We start from the raw sequence: 26,015 nt of genomic DNA, 5'->3' as shown, positions 1-26,015 counted from the left end.
AATGAATCCTCACAAAAACACTTAATGCCCAACATTATATAGACACCTGACCGTCATCTCCATATGCACATATGCACTCACTCACCTACACAAGCAATTGGTGCGCTTAAGTGCAGTCGTTGTTCCAGTTCACCCCAAAGGTCTCAGGTCATGGTTTTGTGCAGGACACTAGAGTTCTTTCACTCCTTCCTTGTCTTTATAAAGCTCACTCTGTGCACAGAGGCAATGTCATGCTTGACCAGCTTTGGGACTTGTATTTGTAATGTGTAACAATTTGTAATTTGTAACAATTGTAATGTTATGCATACACAGACATTCTATTGATTGTGTGCTTCCAACTGCATGGCAGAATACTACACATGGGTGTGATGGTCAGGTTCCAACATGCTTTTGGCCATACAGAACATGTCCCACTTCTGAAGGCAGGCCTTTCTCTAGTGTAGCATCTGGCACAATCAGTTGCAGCCAAGCTTTTCGAAACAATCTCACCCTTCCTTCCTGTTTCAGAAGAAAATCAACATATAGCATCAAATCACAGCCATTAAGCCATTAGTTTAATTCAGTGCATTTTATAACTTCCATAGTAAAGGTCATCACTGTGACCTCCACAATCTTGCTGAAATGCTGTAGCATTCCCAGCACTTAAGCAAAAGGCCTTTATAGACAAAATGGTTGAAAATAACTCCAATGTACTTCATACTGCATGTCTGCAGGGACACAATGTGGTGTGTGGTTGTCCATAAACGAAGGCGCTACATCGGTAACCTTTTCTGTGTTAACCGTTTACTCAATCAAAAGCTTTTACTATAAGCAGCAAGCTTTTTGATTGATTACTTAATATAACTTAATGCAACGAAGTATTCACTCAGTTCTGCAACACTACTGAATATTTAATAATATTAATGGCAACTGAAGAGCAGTAGACTGAAGGATTATTTCCGCACACTGCACTTCTGGGTGATCTCTGATTAAAAAACAACAACAAACCCTGCTCTACTGACTGGCATCAGGTGCAAATCCAATTTTGGTGGCACTGAAGGTTGAGACAAGCAAAATAAAAATTGTGTTTTTTCACTTGACTGTTGAAACAACTGTATAGAATGTTTTTGCATTCCAAAATTTCAGGTTTCATCCACTGGAAAAGAAATGGAAAGAGCGTGACAATGCCATTGTGCACAAAAAAAAAAAAAAACATCATGAAAACGTAGTGGTGAAGTTTGGAGAAAAAGCGCTCATGTGACCAGCACACAGCCCTCACCCTTACCCTAATTTTAAAATTCTGGAAAGCTGTTTAGAGACAATGTGAAAAGCGCTATAGAATTAAACTTGACTTGACCCCAATCCATCTGAACAGTTTTAGGATCTGACTGCACCCCAGACCTCCTCATCCAACCTTCATGCCTCCTTAATTAACTGATGCTCTTCTTAATGAATGATCACTACTCAACACAGCCACGCCAGTGGAAAAACTTCCCAGGAGAATGGAGGTTATAAAAAATAGGATAAGAGGTGAATCTGGAATGGTAATGTTCTAAAAGCACATGGTTGGGATTATCAGGTGTCCACAAACCTTTGGCCATTGAGTGTGTATTACTGTATGTTCGGTAGTATAATTAAAGCCTAGTGAGCACCAGGAAACCTACAGGGTACACAAAAAATATTTACAGTGCTAAGTTTAACCTTAGCTACAGAAGGCTAAACGTGAACACTCACAATACACCGTGTGCTGTCAGCTTTCTCCTTGTCAAAGCTACACAACTGGGACTATCATTTTACTTAGAACACACACACACCCACACACCCACGCACACACACAGTCAATTTAAAATCATTTTATATGGCAGCAGAGGTTAACAGAAGAGGCTTGGTCCTCCTAAATAACAACTGTGTGGGTGTTTGAAAGAGTGAGTGGCAGTGTGAGCTAGCAAGACGGAATATTTGGTAGGGCATAACTAAACTACATGACAATTCCCAATTAAGATCTTGGCTTGCTTTAAGCATATATTCAAAATGAAGTCTGACTCACGGAATTGGTATTGAAGGCGCTCTGTGATGACTCGGGATAATAATACCAGTCGTTATTTATACTTCAAAATCACAAGGTACTTTCGGTGTGCGATATTAGTATATTTAGTAAAAAGCACAATAAGGAAACAATCTAAATGTATTAATACATTTGTTGCGAGTTGTGTTTGCTGTTGCTATGAAATCGTGCAATAAATTGCGGTGCCATTAATTCAGAAATCATAAATACTTGATGTAATAAGATTTAAGCAAAATTCTTGGTCAATCACAAATCAAGGATTTGTATTGTTTTTTCTTTGTTTATAAAATAATAATAATAATCCTCCGAGTTGTAGGCTGACGGTATCTTAAGCTTGTAATCTAGCGAACCAGTATTGATTTATTAATTGATAGAGACTCAAAGCACTTGTGGACGTCGCTCTTGATAAGGACGTCTGCAAAATGGCGTAGATGTAAATGTAAATGGATATTAATATGTAGATCGTTTTAAGAACATACAGAAATACAAAATGAACTGAAATCTTCAAGACTGGAAAAATTCCAAACATACCATGAGAGTTCTTCTAGGAAAACAAAAAAATAAGGTCGCACACAAAATAGCCACCATTCTTCAGCAAAGATTTTCCATTTGTTTTTTTAGAGCGTGGCTGTGGGAATTTGTACTCGGTCAGTCAAAAGTGTGTTAGTGAGGTCAGGCCGTGATGTCAAGTGAGGAAGCCTGGTGTGCTGTCAGCATTCCAGTTCATTCCTGAAGTTGATGAGTGGGATTAAGGTCAGGGCTAGGGCTCGGGTTCTTCTACATCAATCTTAGCAAACCATGTCTTAATGGATCTTGTTTTGTGCACAAGGGAATTGCCATTTTGGGACAGGTTTGCTGTAGTGATGCCACTAATCGATTTCTCCAGAAAGTTTTTTCCTGCAAAGAAAAGTGGTTTGCACTCATTTTAGAGATGCATGCATTAAGAAAAATTAATCCATTTGTTGATATTCAAGAGGAGTATTCTTGAGAAACGGTTTAGTGGTCAAGTGGTTTGTCAACCATGCTATCTTGTATTTATATGCACAGGATGTCTATTACCGGTTATTATGTTGCTAATACATAACTACAACATAAATATCTATCAGTTGAATATGTCTATAGTTGTGTTCTAAGTTTTGATAATGTATGTGAGGCACACTGCTGAACCAAAAATGTTGATTATATTATTCGGGATCGTGACATGATACAATAAGGTCCAACAGGAAACCTGAAACATACCCACATACCATAGAACAAAATATGGATACAGGAGACAAAGCAAGACTCCAAATACAGCACATGGCCATATTGCATAAGTGTTACTCAAGTCAGTGTGTCTGGCAAAACATGTAACAACCAAATCCCACAGTAGTTAAAGCCTGGCCAAACAATGAGTAAATCTGTGTGAGGACTGTCTCACATGTCAGCACTTGTCTCCTCAGGAAAGTCGCCTAAAAGGACTGTGAGCACACGTGTGGTATTTGTATCAAGACACACACACACACACACACACACACACACACACACACACACACACACACACACACACACACACACACACTTCCCTGAGTGTCAACGCTGCACTTGTATGACTCCTTAGAGAACCTTGGTAAGCTTGTCAGGTCAGTCTGAGCCTCCAGAGATTTGGTTTCTGCAAATGTGAACAAGAAGTCTGCGTCAGCTACTGTGCGGCTCTCACCATTATGAGCTTTTAGATATTCCACCAATTATCCTCATTATTCTTTTTTGGCAATTTAAGCACGTGAAATAAAAAAATCACATTCGTATCTATATTATTTGGAATTAATTGTATGAATTGACTTTACATATTAAATTAAAGCATTTTACCACCATTGGTCTTTCTGTTGTTTTTTTTCGGGGGGGGGGGGCTTTTGTTTTTTTCTTTACTCCACTTACTACCATATAGTTTAAAATAAAATGGTCACTAGCACCACAAAGTGTTCAACAAATTCTGCTTAATAATACTCATATCTATGCTTAAAAAAAAAAAAAAAAAATGAATAGTCTGCAATGACCTTTACTTTGTGAAAGCCATGTTGAACCAGTCTGCCACTTAAAGGACACTGCCGTATATACACTGTACAATATAACGAGATCTCACAGCGAGTGGCATTACATCATTCCATTCCCACTTCAAATACAAATATGCTTACCTTCTAATCATGTGCATGGCTAGTACCCACTTCCTACTATGAGCATTATACTGATGATGTCATTTGGCAAGCACTCAATGAGAAGAAGTCTCAGAGGTAGCATGCTTGGCACTCTGGGTTTTGCCTGGGGTTGATTATAACTGTGCACAACCCTAATGCACTAAGAACAAACCAGTGTTTCAGCACAAGTACTTCTTAGAGGTATAGGAATATAAAAAAGTACCAGCCAGTATCAGCAGCAGTGGGGTCAGGAGTGTTGGTAATGCAAAATAAGTAGACAGATACTTCCTATTGCTTAATTTTTTTTTTTCTCTGTTAACCTGGCTCATTTTCTAGCCCTTTCCATTCCTAGCTGTTTGTAAGCAGATAAATGTGGGCCCAGGAGTGTGTGGTTTGCTGTATGGGGTTACTATGACAGCAAAGTCCTGATGAGCTCCCTGGACGCTGCTGGAGAATAAGCGTGTTCTCTCAGTAGAGAGCAGTGACCCCACCCTCAAGAGGCAAGCCATCCTGTTTCACTCCAACTGTACACACACACACACACACACACACACACACACACACACACACACACACACACACACACACACACAAAACTTGGTGAGAAAATTTTATGAACCCTTTGGAATTATTTGGACTATGGCTCTTAAGATACATTATGTAAACTGTAAAAATAAAAAGATTTTTCTTTAAAATGATTGAGAATTGGTAAGCTTGGGAAGATATAGTGGTGCTTAGAAAACACATTTGGCTTGTGCCATGGTGCACAAAATTCCAGGTGTAAAATACAAAACAAAACAAGCTTAAGTTGTAATAGTGGTATTTATCTTAAATGTGAGTTACAACGCAATGCAAATCATATTTCTGGTACAGAGTGAGCAGCCACAGTGACACTGCGCTAACTCTAATTTCTTTTTTATACCCCTGGCATTGTTGTTAGTTTTCAAGTTGAAGAAAAAAACAAAAAAAAAAAAAAAAAAACAGTAACGCTGCGCTTAGAATGCGAGGCAGAGAAAAAACCGTTCCGTGGGGGAACTCAGATTTTAATGATCCAAATGTAAAAAAGGATTGCATTCGGTACACGTGCCCTCAACCGAAAGCCCTGTACCAAAATGTATTTCAGTAACTGTGGTGCATGCCAGGTAGCCTGGTTTCAGTGTTTAAAAAAACTCCTGAAATTTCTAGACACAACAGTCTCTAAAGTTTACACGTAATGCTGCAAAAAACATCAGCAGTGAGTAAGAGTTCTGCAATTGAATTGAGAGGTCGGAGAAGAATATCCAAACAGGGTTAAATGGCCAAGCTTATGGAAAACCAAAGCACTCGTTAAATACCTTGAGGTTTCTTTCCTGCCATCCAAGAGTCTACCGTGGGCACAGACAAACCAAGACTAAAAAACTAATATTAAATATTAGTAAAAATATAACACAAGTAGACACAACATGCAGTTTGTAAATGAAGGTTTTTTATTATTGAGGGGGAAAAAAATCCAAAACTACATGTCCCTGTGTGAAAAAGTGTTTGCCCCCAAACCTAATAACTGGTTGGACCACCCTTCGCAGCAAAACTGCAACCAAGCGTTTGTAAAAACTTGCAGTGAGTCTGTTACAGCGCTGTGGAGGAATTTTGGTTCACTCATATATGCAGAATTGTTGTAATTCAGCCACATTGGAGGGTTTTTAAGCATGAACCGCCTTTTTAAGGTCATGCCACAGCATCTCAATAGGATTCAGGTCAGGAATTTGAATAGGCCACTCCAAAGTCTTCTTTTTGTTTTTCTTTAGCCATTTAGATGTGGACTTGCTGGTGTGTTTTGGATCATTGTCCCGCAGCAGAACCCAAGTTCGCTTCAGCTTGAGGTCACGAACAGATGGCCGGATTTTCTCCTTCAGGATTTTTTGGTAAACAGCAGAATTCATGGTTTCATAAATCACAGCGTCTTCCAGGTCCTGAAGCAGCAAAACAGCCCCAGACCATCACACTACCACCACCATATTTTACTGTTGGTCTGATGTTCTTTTTCTGAAATGCGGTGTTACTTTTACGCCAGACGTAATGGGACACACACCTTCCAAAAAGTTCTACTTTTGTCTCGTCAGTCAACAGAGTATTTTCCCAAAAGTCTTGGGGATCATCAAGATGTTTTCTGGCAAAACTGAGACGAGGCTTTATGTTCATTTTGCTCAGCAGCAGTTTTCGTCTTGCAGACCATATTTGCCCAGTCTCTTTCTTATGGTGGAGTCATGAACACTGACCTTAACTGAGGCAAGTGAGGCCTGCAGTTCTTTGAATGTTGTTGTGGGGTCTTTTGTGACCTTTCTGATGAGTCGTCGCTGTGCTCTTGGGGTAATTTTTGTTGGTCGACTCCTGGAAAGGTTCTCCACTGTTCCATGTTCTTGCCATTTGTGAATAATGGCTCTTACTGTGGTTCGCTGGAGTCCCAAAATTTTAGAAATGACTTTATAACCTTTTTCACACTGATAGATCTCAATTACTTACTTTCTCATTTGTTTTCAAGCCGGTGCAAAATACAGTCTGCTGCTTCGGAGTTTTTTTTAAGTAACAAATAATGCTCATGACTTCACGAGATTACGCAGGTAAAGAGAACAATAGATCAAACAATTGTTGTGAGTTAAAAAGTGTGCGCACAGCAAAATAATTTAAGGAATGGCGAGTTTGCCTTTCATTTTTCACAAATGTCCTAGATAAAGACAGGGACAACTTTTGTGTTACTCCCTCAACAACATCTGCGTTTAAGAAATGAAAGTTTGGCTTTTTAAAGCCTTTCCGTGACATCCTTATACCTAAGAGAACGTCAGGTGGTACAAGTCAATACATTTTGTCTTTTTTATTTGATCAGAATCGAATCTAAATCAAATCTAATCTTCAGTACCAGTCTATTTCAGCTGTATGATTCAAATTAAATAATTTCTTCTTAAATTAATATACATTTTTCATTCATAAAGTTGTGATGATAATTATTTTAATTAATTACTTCCCGATCTCATAGTAATACAGCAAATGACAGTTAAAAGATAATTCTAACTCATTTTCAAGTGTAAGATCATGTTGCTTAAGCTTTTTTTTGCGTTTGATAGTAACATTTATAGCAGACACTATGCAGGCTATGCACATGTTCTTATCATTTACATTACCTGGACACTCCTATCATGGGTCTAGACATAAATGCCTCGCTTTGGTGACTACAAAACGTTTGGCACAATTGGTAAAGATGGTGTTTATTTGATGTCTGTCTTTTTTAGGGCTATTAAAGAAAGCCTTTTGATTCATTTGCTTAATTTCCACAGTAAACAAAAGAAATGTAATGTTTAATTACAGTAAATGTATCGAAAGAAAATAAAGATAAAGGGACGCATTTATTCAAATTAGATAAAAGAGTGTTTTCCTTCATAAATCAAGCAACACCAAACAACTAACTATATGACTTGAAATTCCCATATCCCACATAATAGTCTTACAAAAATACCTAAAAGAATTTCAACCCACCAGAACTCTAATAAACCTCTGTGCAAGAGTTGGGGAGTGCTTTTTTTTTACCCCAAGGTTAAAGATTTATGGCAACAAATATTCAAAGGGGTTTGGACAGAAAAAGAAAGATTATTTCAAGAAAAAAAACATTGTTTAGTTAGCAGAGGTGTCATCCTGTGGTTACATTTGCCAAGAAACTACAACTAGGTCATGACTGAATTTCCCATGAGGACAATAATACAGCACATCCACACAAACACCTACATGTGCAAATCCAAACAAAAACAGTTAAATGATGATCAAATCTTGCTTTTGCAGTGGTAATCACGCAGAGGTGCCAATTTCTATTTACATTATATTATTTTATATTATATTATTAATATTACATTTGAAACATGCTAATATTTATATTAAACTTTATTTCAGTTACAAGTTAGATTCCTCTCCAATTTTTTAGAGCAAGTTTTTTCCCCAAACGTTCCATTAACTACGGCTCTGACTCTATAAACTATATCTATACATTAACTGTCATTACTGACCATGTCTGGATTCTTAAGCTAAGACAGTCTTATCAACCGGATGCATTACATCTCCTCCCACAAACCACAATTCTTTTTTGCTTTAGTTTTTTTTTTTCATTTTGATAAATTACACATCTGATTTTAAAACAGCGACCAATTTATCAAGGTGAGGTTTAAAAACAACGTTTGTAATGGAGGCGGGAAAGAAAAACGAAAGAATACTTGTGAGTATCTCAGTGAACTTTGTAATTGACAGCACAATATATTGAGGCCCCTTTTGGTCTTGGTGGTTAAAAAAAAAAAAAAAAACTGGATACTACAAGTTTAACATATAACTCACAAAAGTATACAAGGACCAAAGCCAAAGATAGGGAAAATGGGGATAGGCCCCGAGAGACCATGTCCTGAGAAAAAAAGTCTAATTCCCAAATGGCTTCCTACACTCCACATTAGTGCAATAAAAATGTAACATAACAAAAGTAGCTATACTTTTTGGAATTTAATATGAGTCCAATGCCATGACCATGCACCACACCGTCCCTTTAAATAATTAAAGTCTTCCTGACTGCAGCACCTGCACAAAACTTTATCTAATAGTTCTGAAACAAGTTGTTTGTATTTGTAGCATTCAAAAATATATTTTATATATATATATATATATATATATATATATATATATATATATATATATATATATATATATGAATATGTATATATTGTAGGAAACCTGCAAAACCTTTTTATGTGTCTATATATCTGTAGTTTAACTCACATGACTTCCACCAAACTAAAAAAAAAAAAACAATGATGAAGACCAACAGTCCTGTCTCAGAGGAGGCTCAGGCAGAGCAATAACAAGCAACAAAAGCCAATCAGACAAGAGAATGCACGCACTTCCTCTTTCTCAGTCACATCAAAGCAAGTTCCTTAGAGGATGCAAAACTGTCCCTGAGGATGCCTGAAGTAATCAGCCTTTTTTTCCATCTCATGTCTTGTAGGATGGTAAACTTGCACTAATTCATCAAGGCAGCTTGTGAAGGGACGGCTCTGGGATTCTCACCCCACGCTCTGTGAGCAGACTCTTCATAAAGTCGATCAAAAGCAAAACATCATGACCGATGCAGTTTACTACCATGTCTCATTGCAGGAGGAAATTACAGTGGAAAATAAAATCTTAACAAATGTCAACAATTCGGCGCCACTCGCACAAAGTTTACACCAAGTATTGCGTGTTTGCTTTAGTATAATACAGTTCGGATGGGTTTTGCTGTAGCCTCTACTTGAAAAGGATGGAGATGGAAGACAAACATACAGACAGATAAAATAGATAGATAGATAGATAGATAGATAGATAGATAGATAGATAGATAGATAGATAGATAGATAGATAGATAGATAGATAGATAGATAGATAGATAGATAGATAGATTTTTTTTTCATTACATTACATTTAAAAAATGTTAAGCAAGAAACAGTTCTCTTCTGGCACAAACTGTTCTTATTCTATATCTTAAAGAAGTATATAGAAATATAGTTAATAATCTTATATTTCATTATAAAAACACATTCTTCATAAAGATATAATAGTGTCCCAGGCATGGTATTTTACAATGTATTATGCACTGTGGTTACTTATTTCTTAACGGCTGAATGTTTTACTATATTAAAATTACTTTATTCCTTTTATTAATCTAGCTACAAGCATTATAGAAAAATAAAAGAGCATGTTCTGTGTGTTTCAGTAAAGCCACTAACCCACAGTGAATGGTTAAGGTAGCTCTATCTCCATCTGCTGGATCTAACAGGATTTAAAAAAAATACTGTCTGATTATTAGTGCAGTGTAAAGAAAGGTTCAGCCTGCACTTTTATATTATACTTTGCATGACAAGACGGAACGTGTATATTCTCTTGCCTGTATTTAAGCTTTGGATTTCCAGTCAGTGTCAAAAGGTGCGTGACATTGAGTCCCTGAATTCAGATGAACACTAATGACGAGATGCAATGAGGTTTAAATCTCCAATTACGAAATGGAAAAAGACAACAGCATCCCTTCAGTATCAACTGCAAAACAGGGGTTAAAGCTCAGAGAAAAAAGTTAAAATGCAAATAATAAAAAAGACAAAATTTAAAGGCAGTTTAATCATTATTTGTTCTTAAAGAATATCATAGTAAAAAAATGTCTGGGTTTTTTTCGTCTATTTCAGTCAGAGTCAGAGTCATGAATATAGAACTTTTGTCACTGTAAAACAAACTATGAAACAGTTTAAAGGTATTTTCAACATATATAAAAATGTTTTCGAAACCACAAAAGACGCCTTAACTGAAAAGTCTAACAGCGTCATCCAAAATATAAGGAAGCTACCTGACTAATTGCGCTGTCTTTGGAAAGGACAACGGTTGCCTAGCTTGTTGTTTTGAGCTGGGAGAATGTGCAAGGACATGGCTGCTAATTACAGCCAGGTTTGGAACACGCACCTGTTCCACATCAGCACATCTACGTACAGGTGGACAGATAGTATCCTCGCCTTGAAACCAAACTGCAAAGTAATCAGATAACATTTAGGAATATGATTAACACTATCATGTGCATCAATTTATAATATATATCTTTCTAAACACATTTTATTGGAACAGAAATATTTATTTATTTCAAAACAGTAATCAACTCTCATTATTCAAACTGTAAACAGTGATCTTATGATAGACAATAATGAGAAATTCTTTTAACAAACTTTTTCAATCATAGATAGAAACTTGTAGTCTCACAATGCAAGTAATTAGAATTTTAACCTCGTACATTTTTATTTTGAACATACGTTGTTTTCATTCTTAAAAAATGCTAGTTAGCATGTGAGCAGTGACGGTTAGCATGACATTGACTGGATGCTGGATGAGAGCTGTGACAGTTCAGAGATAGATTCAGACAAGAAAAAAAAAAAAAACAGAACCAGTGTCAGAGAAGACGGATATAGTGTTGGAATTTTACCCAGTAGGAACTGTGCGTGTGTACAGTATGTACAGGTACCAAAATTAAACCTGGGGTTGTTGCATCTGTGCACAGTTGGAGGTATCGCTGATTTAAGGCTGTGGGCTCAGCCCCATTATACTTAGCCGAAACAACTCTAATCCATCAAAGCATGGACTCTGCAAGACCTCTGAAAATGTGCTTTAATATGTCAGAAAGATGTTAGCAAAAGTTCCTTTAAGTGCGATAAGTTGTGAAATGGGGCCACCAATGATTCAACTTGTTTGCCAGCAGATCCCACCGATGCTTCATCAGACTGAGATGTAAAGAATTTGGAAAACAGCTACATCCAAAATCTACATCCTGAACCTAATGTCATGTTCTATAGAACATTCCCGGACATTTTGTTTTTGTTTGGAGGAAGCATTATCTTGCCAAAAGAGATGAATATCATTAGGGAATGCTGTTGTAATGAAGGTTTGTATTTGGTCTGAAACAATGCTTAGGTAGGGGTGAATGTCCATGTTAATGGCAGGACCCAAGGTTTCACAGCAGAACAAAGCCCAGAGCATCACACTGCCCCTGCTGACTTAATCTCTTCCTGGGTAGGGCAATGCGCATACCCTCAGCCTTCCAAGCAACAAAAAGAAAATGTGATCCAATAGTCCTCTTCGGATGCTCACATGCCCATCATAGACATTGTTAGCAGTGAACAGGGGTCAGCATGGTCTGAAACTAGGTAGGCCCATAAACACACACTTTCTAACATAGCTAGTACTAATCGTTTCAGCAAGGTGTTCACAAAAAAGTTACAGTAGCTCTTCTGTGGGATCGGACCTTTCCTCATCACAATGAGCCTTGGGAAGGCATGACCCCATCAGAGGTGCACCAATTGTCCTTTCTTAGACCGCTTTTGCTAGGTACTATCTACTGCATACCAGGAGCACCTTAGATTTTGGTCACCACAATTTGGCCCTTGTCAAAGTCACTCAGATTCTTACCCATTTTGCCTGCTACATCAACTTTGAGAAGTGACTGTTGACTTGCTGCCTGTAATGAGATAATCAATGTTATTCACTTCACCTCTCAGCAGTTTTAATGTTATGGCTTATCGCTGTGAGCAGATGCATGCATGTAAAATAAACGCAAGGCTGTTCAGTCACAGTTTGCCTAAAATTCCTTGCTGATATGATGTGGGATTAAATACACAATTTATTTATGATAGATTTCTTAAAAATATATAATAATAAAAACCAAAAAAAAAGTCCCTATTGTGTTGATGAACCTATGCCATTATAATATAAAAAAAATGCACATACATTGTGATTAAAAACTGAAAGGATGTCCATAGTCATTAGATAATAGATAGACGTGCATTATTTTTGTTTGATTCTGAGAAAAACAAGACTCAGTGACACTTTCCACCACCCACCATTGCATATGTGAATTTGACAATTTGTCTATATTATTATTACTTAAGTCATTCAAATCATGTAAATGTAATCATCATAAATGTAATAATTAATGCAGTAAACAGTTGAAATATATAACTTAAATTTAGTTTACAGTGTTGTGTATTTCCATAGGTAAACCACAGAAAGAGAAAGACAATGCTTTAAAAAAAGATGTCATGGGAGAGAAAAACAACATATCTTGCAAAAATTGCAATGTTTGCAAACTTGCGACCTGCTTGGAAGGAAAAAAAAAGAAAAAAAATGCTCAGTCCTTGATCACTGCCTAGAGGCACACTGTGCACCGCTATTCACACCTCTGTCTTTCCAACAGTGTAAAAAAAAAAAAAAAAAAGCCTTATCATATCAACATTTTCTTGTGACTTTCTTTTTGTGCATATGCCTAGTTCTAAGCAAGATACACTTTAACCAAGCAGCCTCATCATCAGGTATTTCATCCTTCCTTGATTTATAGCGTTAGATGAATACGCACCTGGTGAACTGAACATCTGCCGAAAGCCCATCGGTGACTTTAGAATGCTTCCTCTGAGACACGATGCTCATTATCAGTCAGAGAGAGTCACAGAGTCGAAGTAGAACAGCGAGCTTTGACATTTATATCGTGGATGCAATGGTACATTTGACAAAATTATTTATAACAGCTGTGCTATAGAAAGGTGACTTATTTAGTTTCTTACAAATATTTTTCAGAGGAGAAAAGAATTTCTTGCAGAAGTTGCAATGTTGGCAAAGAAACTTCTGAATGTGACTTGCTTGCAAAAAAAATTGCTCAGTGCTTGATCACTGTCTCAGAGCTAAAACATGCTGAGGCAGCACAGCCAGTGGAGAAATCACAGGAGAAACCTGGAAAATAGTACACCGTAATCATGGCAACTGTAGTTCTCTCTCTGTGTGACAGCTTAACAAATGCCTGAGGTTAGCATGTCAACTTATTTAATTTGTGTAATGCAGGAATGATACATGTGTTTCTAAGTTAAAACATCTTTTAAAATATGCAAAGCAAATTCAAACTAAATAGATGTGTAGCACTTGTTCGGTTTTTGCACCAAAAAAGTGTGCAATTAAAATATAGAGCAAAAGGGATATAGAACTTGAAAGACTAAAAGGTGCTTAAAAAATACTTTCCCGTGTAGAATTGTTTGCATTAAAGTCACCACATCTCAAATCAAGAGAAAAGTGCATATGCAATAAAAGACGAAAGTAAAATGGCAGGTCTTTTAAATAATACACCCTTTAATGACACAATCCAACATCTCTGGACCCTCGTCTACGATTTACAACTGTAAAATAGCCGGTTTCCAAAAACATTGCATACAGGTCTATCTTGAATGAAGCAAAAATAAACATAAAATTGACACATGACCTCTGTCAGGTACACAGTGGTAGGGCTATAGGTCATATGTCTGTGCCATGCATACAATATATATAGTTGTGACCTTATTGAGCCACAGTACAGAACCTTAAAGATGCCAGGTCAAAGGAGACATCTCCACAACACAGGGTTTTGTTGCTATTGTACTTCTTAAGTTCAGTCATTCCCAAAGGAGCATTTTTCTTTCTTTTTTTTTTTTTACCCTATCCCAACCAGTGACTCAGAGCACAAGGTCAGCCATTGTACATTCCCACTGGAGCAGTTCAATAACCCAAAAGTGGCTTTCTGGCAATCTTAGAATTTAAACTCACAATTGGTCAGTCCAGGGCACTTTAATGATTTTCTCTTGTTGAAAATGCAAATGAAATAACCCAGCCATTAGGGAGGCACAAGCCAGTGCATTCTTAGTGCCGGTCCCAAGCCCGGGTAAATGGGGAGGGTTGCGTTAGGAAGGGCATCCAGCGTAAAACACGTGCCAAATCAAATATGCGGATCACAAATGAGAATTTCATACCGGATCGGTCGAGGCCCGGGTTAACAACGACCGCCACAGGTATCGTTAGCCGACAGGGTACCGGTGGAAATTGGGCTACTGTTGGCCGAAGGAGGAGAAGGAGAGGAGGAAGACGTCTACAGAGACGGCAGGGAAAGGAGCAGTGTAGGAGAGTGGAGTTTCGGGTTGGTACTTTAAATGTTGGTACTATGACGGGTAAAGGGAGAGAGGTAGCTGATATGATGGAGAGGAGAAAGGTAGATATGTTGTGTGTTCAGGAGACCAAGTGGAAAGGGAGTAAGGCCAGGAACATTGGAGGTGGGTTTAAACTGTTTTATCATGGTGTGGATGGAAAGAGAAATGGTGTAGGGGTGATTCTGAAGGAAGAGTACAGTAAGAGTGTAGTGGAGGTGAAGAGAGTTTCTGATAGGGTGATGATCGTGAAGGTGGAAGTTGAAGGATGATGATAAATGTCATCAGTGCCTATGCTCCACAAGTTGGCTGTGAGATGGAGGAGAAGGAAAGATTCTGGAGTGAATTAGATGAAGTGGTAGATGGTGTACCTAGGAAAGAACGGTTAGTGATTGGGGCGGACTTTAATGGGCATGTGGGTGAAGGGAACAGAGGTGATGAGGAGGTGATGGGTAGGTATGGTTTTAAGGAGAGGAATGTGGAAGGGCAGATGGTGGTAGATTTTGCTAAAAGGATGGAAATGGCAGTGGTGAACACTTATTTTAAAAAGAAGGAGGATCATAGGGTGACGATAAGAGTGGAGGAAGGTGCACACAGGTGGACTATGTGCTATGCAGGAGATGCAACCTGAAGGAGATTGGCGACTGTAAGGTGTTGGCAGGGGACAGTGTAGCTAGACAGCATAGGATGGTGGTCTGTAGGATGGTTTTGGAGGCGAGGATGAAGAGGAGGAGAGTGAGGACTGAAAGAAGAATAAGATGGTGGAAACTGAAGGAGGAAGAGTGTAGTGTGAGGTTCAGGGAAGAGGTCAGAGAGAGGCTCAGTGGTGTTAAGGAGGTGTTGGATGATTGGGCAACTACTGCAGGAGTGATGAGGGAGGCAGCTAGAAAAGTACTTGGTGTGACATCTGGAAATAGAAAGGAAGACAAGGAGACGTGGTGGTGGAATGAGGAAGTGCAGGAGAGCATAAGGAGAAAGAGGTTGGCAAAACAGAAGTGGGATAGACAGAGTGATGAGAAAAGTAGGCAGGAGTACAAGGAGATGCGGCAGCAGGTTAAGAGGGATGTGGCGAAAGCCAAGGAAAAGGCATATGAGGAGCTGTATGAGAGGTTGGACACTAAGGAAGGAGAAAAGGATTTGTACCGATTGGCCAGGCAGAGGGACCGAGCTGGAAAGGATGTACTGCAAGTTAGAGCAGTAAAGGATGGAGAGGGAAATGTGTTGACTAGTGAGGAGAGTGTGTTGAGAAGGTGGAGGGAGTATTTTGAGCAGCTGATGAATGAGGAAAATCAGAGAGAGAGAAGGTTGGATGATGTGGAGATGGTGAAGCAGGATGTAGATAAGATTAGTAAGGAGGAAGTGAGAGCAGCGATTAAGAGGATGAAGAGTGGAAAGTCGGTTGGACCAGATGACATACCGGTGGAAGCGTGGAGATGTTTAGGAGAGATGGCAGTGGGGTTTTGACCAGATTGTTTAACAGGATTTTGGAAGGTGAGAAGATGCCTGAGGAATGGAGAAAGAGTGTGCTGGTACCGATCTTTAAGCATAAAGGAGATGTGCAGACCTGCAGTAACTACAGGGGTATTAAGTTGATCAGTCACACCATGAAGTTATGGGAAAGAGTAGTGGAAGCCAGGCTGAGAGAAGAGGTGACCATCTGTGAGCAACAGTATGGTTTCATGCCGAGGAAGAGCACCACAGATGCCATATTTGCTTTGAGAATGTTGATGGAGAAGTATAGAGAAGGACAGAAGGAATTGCATTGTGTATTTGTGGATTTAGAGAAGGCGACGACAGGGTGCCAAGAGAGGAGTTGTGGTACTGTATGAGGAAGTCAGGTGTGTCGGAGAAGTATGTAAGGGTGGTGCAGGACATGTATGAGGACAGTGTGACGGCAGTGAAGTGTGCAGTAGGTACGACAGACTGGTTTAGAGTGAAGGTTGGACTGCATCAAGGATCGGCCCTGAGCCCTTTCCTGTTTGCAGTGGTGATGGACAGGTTGACGGACGAGGTCAGACAGGAGTCTCCTGGACTATGATGTTTGCGGATGATATTGTGATTTGTTGTGAGAGTAGGGAGCAGGTTGAGAAGAGCCTGGAGAGGTGGAGATATGCACTGGAGAGAAGGGGAATGAAACTCAGTAGGAGTAAGACAGAGTACATGTGTGTGAATGAGAGGGAGGGCAGTGGAGTGGTGCGGTTGCAGGAGAAGAGCTTCAGAAGGTGGAGGAATTCAGGTACCTGGGTTCAACAGTGCAAAGTAATGGAGAGTGTGTTAGAGAAGTGAAGAAAAGAGTGCAGGCAGGGTGGAGTGGGTGGAGAAGAGTGACAGGAGTGATTTGTGATAGTAGGGTATCTGCAAAATTGAAAGGGAAAGTTTATAGGACTGTGGTGAGACCTGCGATGTTGTATGGTTTAGAGACAGTGGCATTGAGTAAAAGACAGGAGGTGGAGCTGGAGGTAGCAGAGCTAAAGATGTTGAGGTTTTCGTTGGGAGTGACGAGGATGGATAAGATTAGAAATGAGTTTATTAGAGGGACAGCGCATGTAGGATGTTTTGGTGACAAGGTGAGGGAGGCGAGATTGAGATGGTTTGGTCATGTGCAGAGGAGGGACATAAATTATATTGGTAGAAGAATGCTGAGGATGGAGCCACCAGGTAGGAGGAAAAGAGGAAGGCCAAAAAGGAGGTTCATGGATGTGGTGAGGGAAGACATGCAGGTAGTTGGTGTAAAAGAGGCAGATGTAGAGGACAGGGTGGTGTGGAGACGGATGATCCGCTGTGGCGACCCCTAATGGGAGCAGCCGAAAGAAGAAGAAGAAGAAGAAAATGCAAATGAAATAACAGGACAGCCACCAAAAGCTGCTAATGTACATGTGGCATACACAATCATTTTGCTTAAAAAAAAAACAAATAACATTACTTTTAATGATGTTTTAATGACAGTATGATGAAAGCATCAATGGTTAATATATATATATATATATATACACACCATTTTAGAAAAAAATAGTTATAGCAGGATTACTGCCTCTGTCTTCATTTAAACGTATTTAGTTAAATGTATTTAGTTCATATAAAACTATACGCTGATCAATAATAACATTATGACTGGTGATGTGAAAAACACTGATCATCTCGTCATCATGGCACCTGTTAGTAAGAGATATATATTAGGCAGCAATTAAACAATTTTTCCTCAAAGTTGACGTGTTAGAAGCAGGAAAAATGGACAAACATAAGAATTTGAGTGAGTTTGACAAGGACCAAATTCTGATGAGTAGACAGCTGGGGATCAGAGCATCTCCAAAGCTGCAGCTCTTGTGGGATGTTCCTGGTCTGCAGTGGTCAGTATTTACCAAAAGTGGTACAAGAAAGGAACAGTGGTGAACCTGTAATAGGGTCATGGGTGGCTGAGGCTCATTAATGCAGGTGGGGAGCGAAGGCTGGTCCGTGTGGTCCGATCCAACAGATGAGCTCCTGTAGCTCAAACTGCTGTAGTTGATGCTGTTAATGCTCGGTGGATTAACAGCATATGAAACTGTTTTAGCAGTAAAAAGGGGGACCAACACAACAATAGCTCGGTGATCATAATGTTATGCCTCACCAGTGTATATTAATTATAGTTACAAAAATAAAATACTCTAGACACATTTAATGAGCATCTCATTATTATCCGTCTTTGCTATTATAATAAACTCCACTGATGTATCATCGAGCACCGATGTAGGGTGAGGAGGCCTGGGGTGCGTTCAGCATTCCAATTCTTCACAAAAGTGTTTAATAGGGTTGAGGTCAGAACTCTATAGCAGGTCATCCTCTTTAACCCATGCAAAGAATATTTTCAGGGAGCTTGTTTTGTTCCAGCATCATCACGCTGAAACAAGTTTGAGCATCTTCATTGATGTGAAAAGAAACCTTAATTCTTCTGGGCATGGTAATCTGCTGCACATATATTTTCGGCCTTATAGTGTATGCGCTACAACACAGTATGGTCTCTGTTAATGCATTCCTGGTTCCAAGGGATTTTTTTCCCCATGCATCAACAATATTTTGAAAGCCACAGAAATAGAACTTGTCATTTATTTGTATTTTTTGTTGATGACAGCCAAACTGGGCACCTTTATTAAATGGAGAAGAGGGAGGGTGGAGAGCTGGTTCTGCTTTCAGTCACAAGCACAGAACCCTCAACAGCTGACCTACTTTGGCATTTCCTCTGCAGTATTAAAACACCAAAGGCTGCTAATATATAATAAAGACTGCAAAGGGACATGTTTAAACATGTCCAATGAGTATGTGCAGTTGGACAGTACAACTGATCGATGTACCACAGAAGAAGAAAATAACAGCGATCGGTCAAAACTGAATGGAACACAAGACACAACGTGAATGATTTTCTAATATTTTTATCATTATTCCCTGAGAACATGATTCAAGTTTCAATATTTTAGATTCTTTGCAGTTTTGCGCTGATTATAAAATCTAAAACATGGTTAACAGGAGTTCCTAAAATCTCAGACTATAAACACTGATACAGAATGCAACATAAAAAAAATTTCAAGGTTATAACAGGACATTTCCCTCATTTGTTTGTGCTTTCCTTTTGCAAGAGTTCTTGTCTTTTCTCGGAATACACTTTATTCAAGTAGTCATCTGGAGAGATACCAGCTTCTTTGAGCTCTGCCATAATCTTCTCCAACTTCACCAAGGACTTCACACCCCTGACTTTACGGCCAGTAATGTACAGTTTGAAACGATTAAAATCCATGAGCTCACAGGAGTCCAACATGCAAAGGTTCTTCACACTCTGGCTCATGTCCAGTTTTGGGAAAAAGGTCAGGCCTGATGTTTTCTCCAGCTCGGTGAGGCTCACCTGGTACTCCTTCAGCTGATGCTCGAAACCGATTGGAGCGTTCGGAACTATGAAGGCACCGAGAGCCAGCACGTCAGACGAATGATCTTTCTTCACGAGGATCACTTTGAAGAGATGAGTAGGTACGGCCACGTCATCTTTTCCAATCAGCTGTTGGAGTCATGTGTAAAAGATTAAGGACAGATTACATCAGGCCTTTTTCTTAAACGAGGGATGTTTGATAAAGAATAAAAAGCAAGTCCTGCACACTTAAACCGCACGTGTGTCCACTGTATATCAATTACCATGGGTACACTAATATAACAATAATAATCCAGCAAGCATTTGGAGGAAATCAGAACTTACACATTCTCCCCAAATGCGAGAGAGAAACCACACTGGCACAATCACTTCATTCCACAGAGGCACCAGGGAAATAAGCAACGTATCTAAGCTACGGTCTCTCTTAGGGCCCGAGTGTGCAGAGATCAACGTAACATGGCTCCTGTCGCTGCCAATTTATGATACACACTAGCCCTGGGGGTAGCTGTCTATGTCGATTTAGCCTTAACAGAAAGCTAACTCTTTCCCTGGCCAGCTGGAGCTCCTGAGCGCTCGTGTCTCACACAGCCTGCTCTACAGCCTTTTCAAGATTAAAACTTTGCTTATGTTACAATAATAATGTTTATATGCCATGTGTCACTTCTAGGTATGATCATTATTTTCTTACAATTACATGTACATTTATTCATTCACAGTCTGGATCATGTGTCCCCATTAACAAACTTCTATAAACAAGCTAAAGTACTATATTAAACAAAATAATTGCTCACCCTGCCTTCTTGTACTCACTTTTGTAATTTTATCTTGCTTCCTTTTTATATTTTGTACCTTCCCTTTGGTGATATTTCACTTACAGAGTGCTACATAGCGACACGTGCATTTATTTACAGGGATCAATACATATATTATCTAATCACTTAACACTACGTTTTATGATTTTGTTGTGTGTGTGTGTGTGTGTGTGTGTGTGTGTGTGTGTGTGTGTGTGTGTGTGTGTATATATATCTGTGTGTTTAAAAGTTACTATTATGCAAACTGCCACAGAAAAATGATCAAACATCCATGTAACATCCATGTCCACCCAATCTGCTCAGAGACATTTGCTGGAGGCTTACACACACACACACACACACACACACACACACACACACACACACACACACACATATTATACTGTGTGTATATATGTGTGTATATATTTAGGGAAATTCAGTTTCTGTAAATAGGCACTCTCAAAGTTTGGCACACAACAGGGGGATCTGTTCTTACAACCCCGAGGTGTAAGATAAAAACACATTATTACTTTAGGCAAGAAACAGCTGTAATGCCTTTAGTAGAATGTCTGAAGTGCCACTATGGAAACACAGGGAATACACAAGTGTACTGCTGACATCTAGTGGCGAGAAATGGGAACTCAGTTTTTAAAATCGCCTTCTGATCATAAAGTTGAGAGCTCAAATCCCAGCATTACCAACTTACAACCACTGAGTGCTTGAGCAAGGCTCCTTAACTGTAAGTAAATCTGGAAAGGGGGTCTGTCACATGTAATTGTACTGGTCATGTGCAGGAATCAGATCACGTTCTACCAATCTTCTATATGTAAAAAGCGACGGTTGATAAATTTATCATATTCATAACACAAAGGAGACTGCTTTGTGTGTGCAGCTTCACATCACAAGTACATATAGCAACCTTTTTTTTGCATCATTTGTGATGTATATTTTAGAGATTAACAAAACAATGCCATGTAATATTAAATATAGAATACGTCATTATATGAACACAACTCATGATTCTAACATACATATGAACCACACTGACATCCAATCAGTGACTTACTGAGCAGTTTAAATGCTGGTTAAAACTCTTATCCTGTTGTATGAAGCATGTGTAACAGAATCATTGATAATGTCTAATTTATCTTAAATTCATAGACGTTCTTTACATTAATTAAGTAAAAAAAAAAAAAAAAAAAAAGAAGAATTTTTGGCCAGTGTAATATCACCAGAACATATAGTATATGGAATTGACTGACTTTCCCCAGGAGCCTGTAAGAGCTTACCTTCTCTCTAAAAGAGTTCACCATGTTCATGTACCTGATAAGAGACTCTTTTCTTCTGATCCTCCCCTGCTTGCGGAAGGGTAAGAGGACCTGAAATTACCCACACGTCTCTAAACCTCTCGGCCAGCTCTCTGCAATACATCTCAAACCTTAAAACAAGACAGATCGGTTATTACGAGCGCGTGGACGTGCGCCGCTTTATCCTGCTCCTGCTCTAATCAGATGTTGCTTGTTACCTGTTCCAGAAGCCGGCGTTGTTTTCGTAATTCTGTGGGACGATATTGGACAGATAGAACGTCTCGGCCATGGATTGCTGTTGGAAGATAAAGTTAAACAAGCATGATCAAGCGCAAGCTACATTTATGAGGCCTTGTATTTTGGAATATTGAACAAGATAATATTTCGAAATAGGCTTTTATTCCTCTGTATATTAAATACTCTATAACTGCAATATTGCTCGGCTGTAAGGGAAATATATGTAATCTGATCAGGCTGATTTCGTTTCACAATCATTGAGATAACAGTTTATGAGAATAAATGTTGCCTTGCCTCTGAGAATTTATTGTCGCCAGCTGGTGCCATGTGTCCTCGAGACCAGCCGCTGCCGAGGTAATCTTCATTGTGTGCTGTGAACAGCTCTGGGACACTGGGATCTGGTTTGAATTTGCAGTGCTTTCTGTCTGCTTTTCCTAGAAAATTACAGCAATTGAACAATCAAAAGAGAATTTGATTCGCTTGCTTGAAATGCTGTCAAAGACACAGTGGTTGCTATAGTAATGACGTAGACGAGGCACGACTAAATCAATTATGCGTCAAAAAGTGTGTGGACGCCTGACCGTTAAATAGGCCACACATAATTGCACCGAATGTCTTTACAATTGTCAGAATGTCGCATTATAATTACAATCAGCTACACACGAAGCAAACCATCAAGACATGGTTTGAGAAGATTTGTAGTGGAAAAACTCTAATGCCCTGCACACATTCCTGAACTCAATCCCACTAACACCTGTACAATGAACCTCCGACTACACACCAGACCTACATCAGCCAACATTAGGGTCTGACCTGAACTCACTAATGCTCATAAACGTGCACAAATCTCCACGGCCTCACTCTCCAATCTAGTGGAAAGTCTTCCCAGAAGAGTGGATGTTATTCAGCAAAGGCGGACTAAATCTGGAATTTGATGTTCAACAAGCATATTCTGAGGATGATATTTCTACCTTTGGTGATATCTCTACATATCTGAAAAGAAAAAAAAAGAGGAAACAAGCAGTGGATGTATTTGCCAGTGGGTGGTGCCTACTAATGGAAGCATCGGTGTGTAGTGCAACTTGCATTACACTTTGGACAATAAGTTTAGGAGTTAGCGACATCGTTTGTATAAAATTCAACTTTTCTCGAACGCGGCGTGCCGCTTCTTCGTGTTCCTGAAAACCGCCAGTTCTTATTGATCGCTCCGTTGTTCTTCGATCGCTCTGTTGCTGTGTGTGTGTGAACAGTGAGGTGTAATGGGTGACGCTGAGTGAAACTGACGTTCTAATGTTCTTTGGTACAGGTTGCATTTCCGCAGCAATTTAGCTTCGTCTCGAATTGACCTTCCAGATCAGTTTAGCAGCTTTCTAAATCAATTGTTGCAGCTGGGTTCATTCGAGGTCAAATCAATTTCTTACTGTTTAAAGAAAAAAAAATACACATAGGGTTTGCAAAGTGGCAGAAGATTTCCACGGAACTTCATCTGGGAATATTCCAAGTTGGAAACTTACCAGGAATTTATGGGAATGCATTAAGAAATAAGGGGGAAATTTATATAAATGGGATCATATACAAACAAATATAAACATTTGGTTTGGTCCTAAGCCGACATGCATGCAAACTAATACAGATTATTAAAAATGACATTTTTGATTGACTAAATTGATATTTATATTATTTATATATTTTCTTTTTAATTAAATGTAGATATTTCTTAATAGCTATTTTCCATTATTATCCATTATTACTTTCCAATTATTGTTCTGAATTTCCATCAAATAAATGCATGCTTGATGAGCATAAGAGACGACTTCTAAAAAAAACAAGGTAAATAAGGCGAGATTGTTTGTGGGGGATGTTTTTTTTTTTTTTTTTTTTAAATCATCTCACCTAAATGTCTGCTCAGTGTATTTTTTTTTTTTTTTTTTTACAATTCTAGAGTTTTGTTGCACAATAGCTGACACTCAACACAAGGAAGTTTTAAACATAAATGTATGCGATATGTACGTGAATTATTAGTAGGTGAAGTATTTTGTGTGCAGGATACAGGAAATAGTGTGTGTATGTTATGGAGGAATGTATTAGGGAGGTCTCAGAAGCCCTGCAGTACAGTAAGTGTGCATGTGAGTGATGAATGTGCTTCAGCTGAAATTACATTACATCTGGTTGTTTTACTAAAATGATCCTGCAAGATTATTTTTTACTACATTTAAGTTCCCTGTTATAGGCTAACCTACGATTTTGTAAATTCAGTTTTTTTTCTTTTATATATATATCTCCATTAATTCCCATCAAAATGTTCCAGTTTTGAAAATCCCCAGAATTTTGCACCCCTACTCAAACCTCACTATAAAAGAGCAGACGAGTTCCGCTGACTCAGGGTGTGATTGCTGTGTTCTCATCTGCCTGAGCTGTAGGTCACGTGAAACTCTGGAAATAAACTAAACTTGCTGCTTAAAGAAAAAGATCTCACTATGGATCATGTTTAACATAAGGACACTCGCGGTTCCGTACGCGTTTAGAGCAAACAACCTCGACAAACCTAAATAAGTAAAAACAAGCCATTTCTTCAATAAGATTGTACTTTCGTTGGTTTGTTCAATTAGAAACAGCTCAATTTCATAGGGTTTGATAAGGTTTTCTGCTGTTCTGGCTGCTCAAAGCCTTCAAGGCGATCGGAAAGATGTTGTACAGCTCTGAGGTGTCCATGTCAAGCTCAGGAAGCAAAAAGGAAAGACGCGATGGTGCGCCACGACGTACCGAGTAGTTTTTCACTCGACAGGTGTTCGGCAACCCATCTCGGCGTCCTTCGACTCTGATCATAAGACAAGATGTGGTTGGCGTAATATCTGGTCTCGGAGCCATCCACAGGAAGCCCATAGAGCTTTATGAGCCTCTGTGCCGCACTCTCTAAAAAGAGAAACACACAAACACAGTTTATTTTCCAAACAAGCACTTACACTTACTCACATTAGCAAGAGAGCGAGAAAAGCACTAGTGTGTAGTTCACTATGAAGTAGTGTGGAACATCTCAGAAAAAGTGCTTATTCCAACAACAAAGAGATTTAAGGTGGAATGTTGAGCTATTTTATGAGTTGCTCAGTAGCTCCTAGTTTTATAACCACAATGACTGTAGAAAGAACATCACTTATAATCTCACACTCCAGTGCTCATGTTAGTTCTCACTCTCCAGTGTTCTGTATTGTTTAAAGACTATAATCACACTCTTGATGTCACCCAAATGAGGATGGGTTCCCCTTTTGAGTCTGGTTCCTCTCAAGGTTCCTTCCTCATAACATTTAAGAGAGTTTTTCCTTGCCACAATCACCACGGCTGCTCATCAGGGATAAACACACACCATTCACCTTAACTGTTGATTTCTGTAAAGCTGCTATGAGACAATGTCTGTTGTGAAAAGCGCTATAGAAATAAACTTGACTTGACTAGTGTCTCAGCCCTATGTAATGCACTTTTGGGATTGCAATAATCCTTTAGTTTAAAAAGTATATAAGTACATACAATCTTAGCTAACCAGAGGCAGAGATTGGAGCACATTTCATTCAATCTGATATGCGACCTGGTGTTTTGGCAGCTACAAAAGTCCTGAACCAAACTTGTTATAGTACCTAGCTGTGAGTGCTAGCTAGCATACAATACAACCGCACAAAGCCTAAACCCATATCTACTGCTTTAACTGCTGTTAAAGGCGTACTTGAATATATATTAATAATAATAAATAGCCCAACTTACTTCTAAACCATGTTATAAATAATAAATGAAAACTCTGAAGCTGAAGCTAAACGTGTGTGAGATGCTAGTTATCTACCGTGCTCCTGTGTCGACCCTTCAGGCTGCAGATAGAGTTTGAGTGCAGTCACGCAGGCCCCAGTGCTGACAGTAACCCCACACACAAAACCACCGAAAAATCGCAGAAATTTACGACCAGAGGCCATTTTTCTACCTAAAAGTAATGGAAATTTAGCTCCGGCGTCTTTCTCAAGGTTTTAAAAAAGCAGCCGCTGTTGTAAGGAAGAGTCTCTCACATCGCCATCTTGTG

General features: G+C 39.0%; 1 protein-coding gene across 3 annotated transcripts; it reads right to left on the bottom strand.

Annotated features, from left to right (window-relative positions):
- Positions 1-239: 239 nt before the first annotated feature.
- LOC124383775 (nuclease EXOG, mitochondrial-like) lies at positions 240-26,015 on the bottom strand. Of its 3 annotated transcripts, XR_006925279.1 has the most exons (9): positions 25,785-26,014; positions 24,719-24,868; positions 22,250-22,389; positions 21,937-22,013; positions 21,735-21,849; positions 12,196-12,244; positions 10,705-10,766; positions 4,539-4,742; positions 240-3,695 (listed from the first exon to the last, which is right to left on the bottom strand). XR_006925279.1 is itself a non-coding variant. In XM_046846078.1 (8 exons), the coding sequence occupies exons 1-8, from the start codon at positions 25,909-25,911 to the stop codon at positions 10,173-10,175; spliced, it is 762 nt and encodes a 253-aa protein (XP_046702034.1). In that variant the 5' UTR covers positions 25,912-26,015; the 3' UTR covers positions 10,142-10,172. The 3 variants fall into 3 exon arrangements, 2 of the variants coding, with proteins under 2 accessions (XP_046702034.1, XP_046702032.1); XM_046846078.1 differs by lacking the exons at positions 240-3,695; positions 4,539-4,742 and adding an exon at positions 10,142-10,214 and having other exon boundaries at positions 25,785-26,015; XM_046846076.1 differs by lacking the exons at positions 240-3,695; positions 4,539-4,742; positions 10,705-10,766; positions 12,196-12,244 and adding an exon at positions 19,114-19,746 and having other exon boundaries at positions 25,785-26,013.

Source organism: Silurus meridionalis, chromosome 4, assembly GCF_014805685.1.
Source record: "Silurus meridionalis isolate SWU-2019-XX chromosome 4, ASM1480568v1, whole genome shotgun sequence".
Taxonomy (NCBI): Eukaryota; Metazoa; Chordata; class Actinopteri; order Siluriformes; family Siluridae; genus Silurus; species Silurus meridionalis.
Note: the sequence above shows the minus strand (reverse complement) of the source record. Positions and strands in the feature narration are given on the sequence as shown.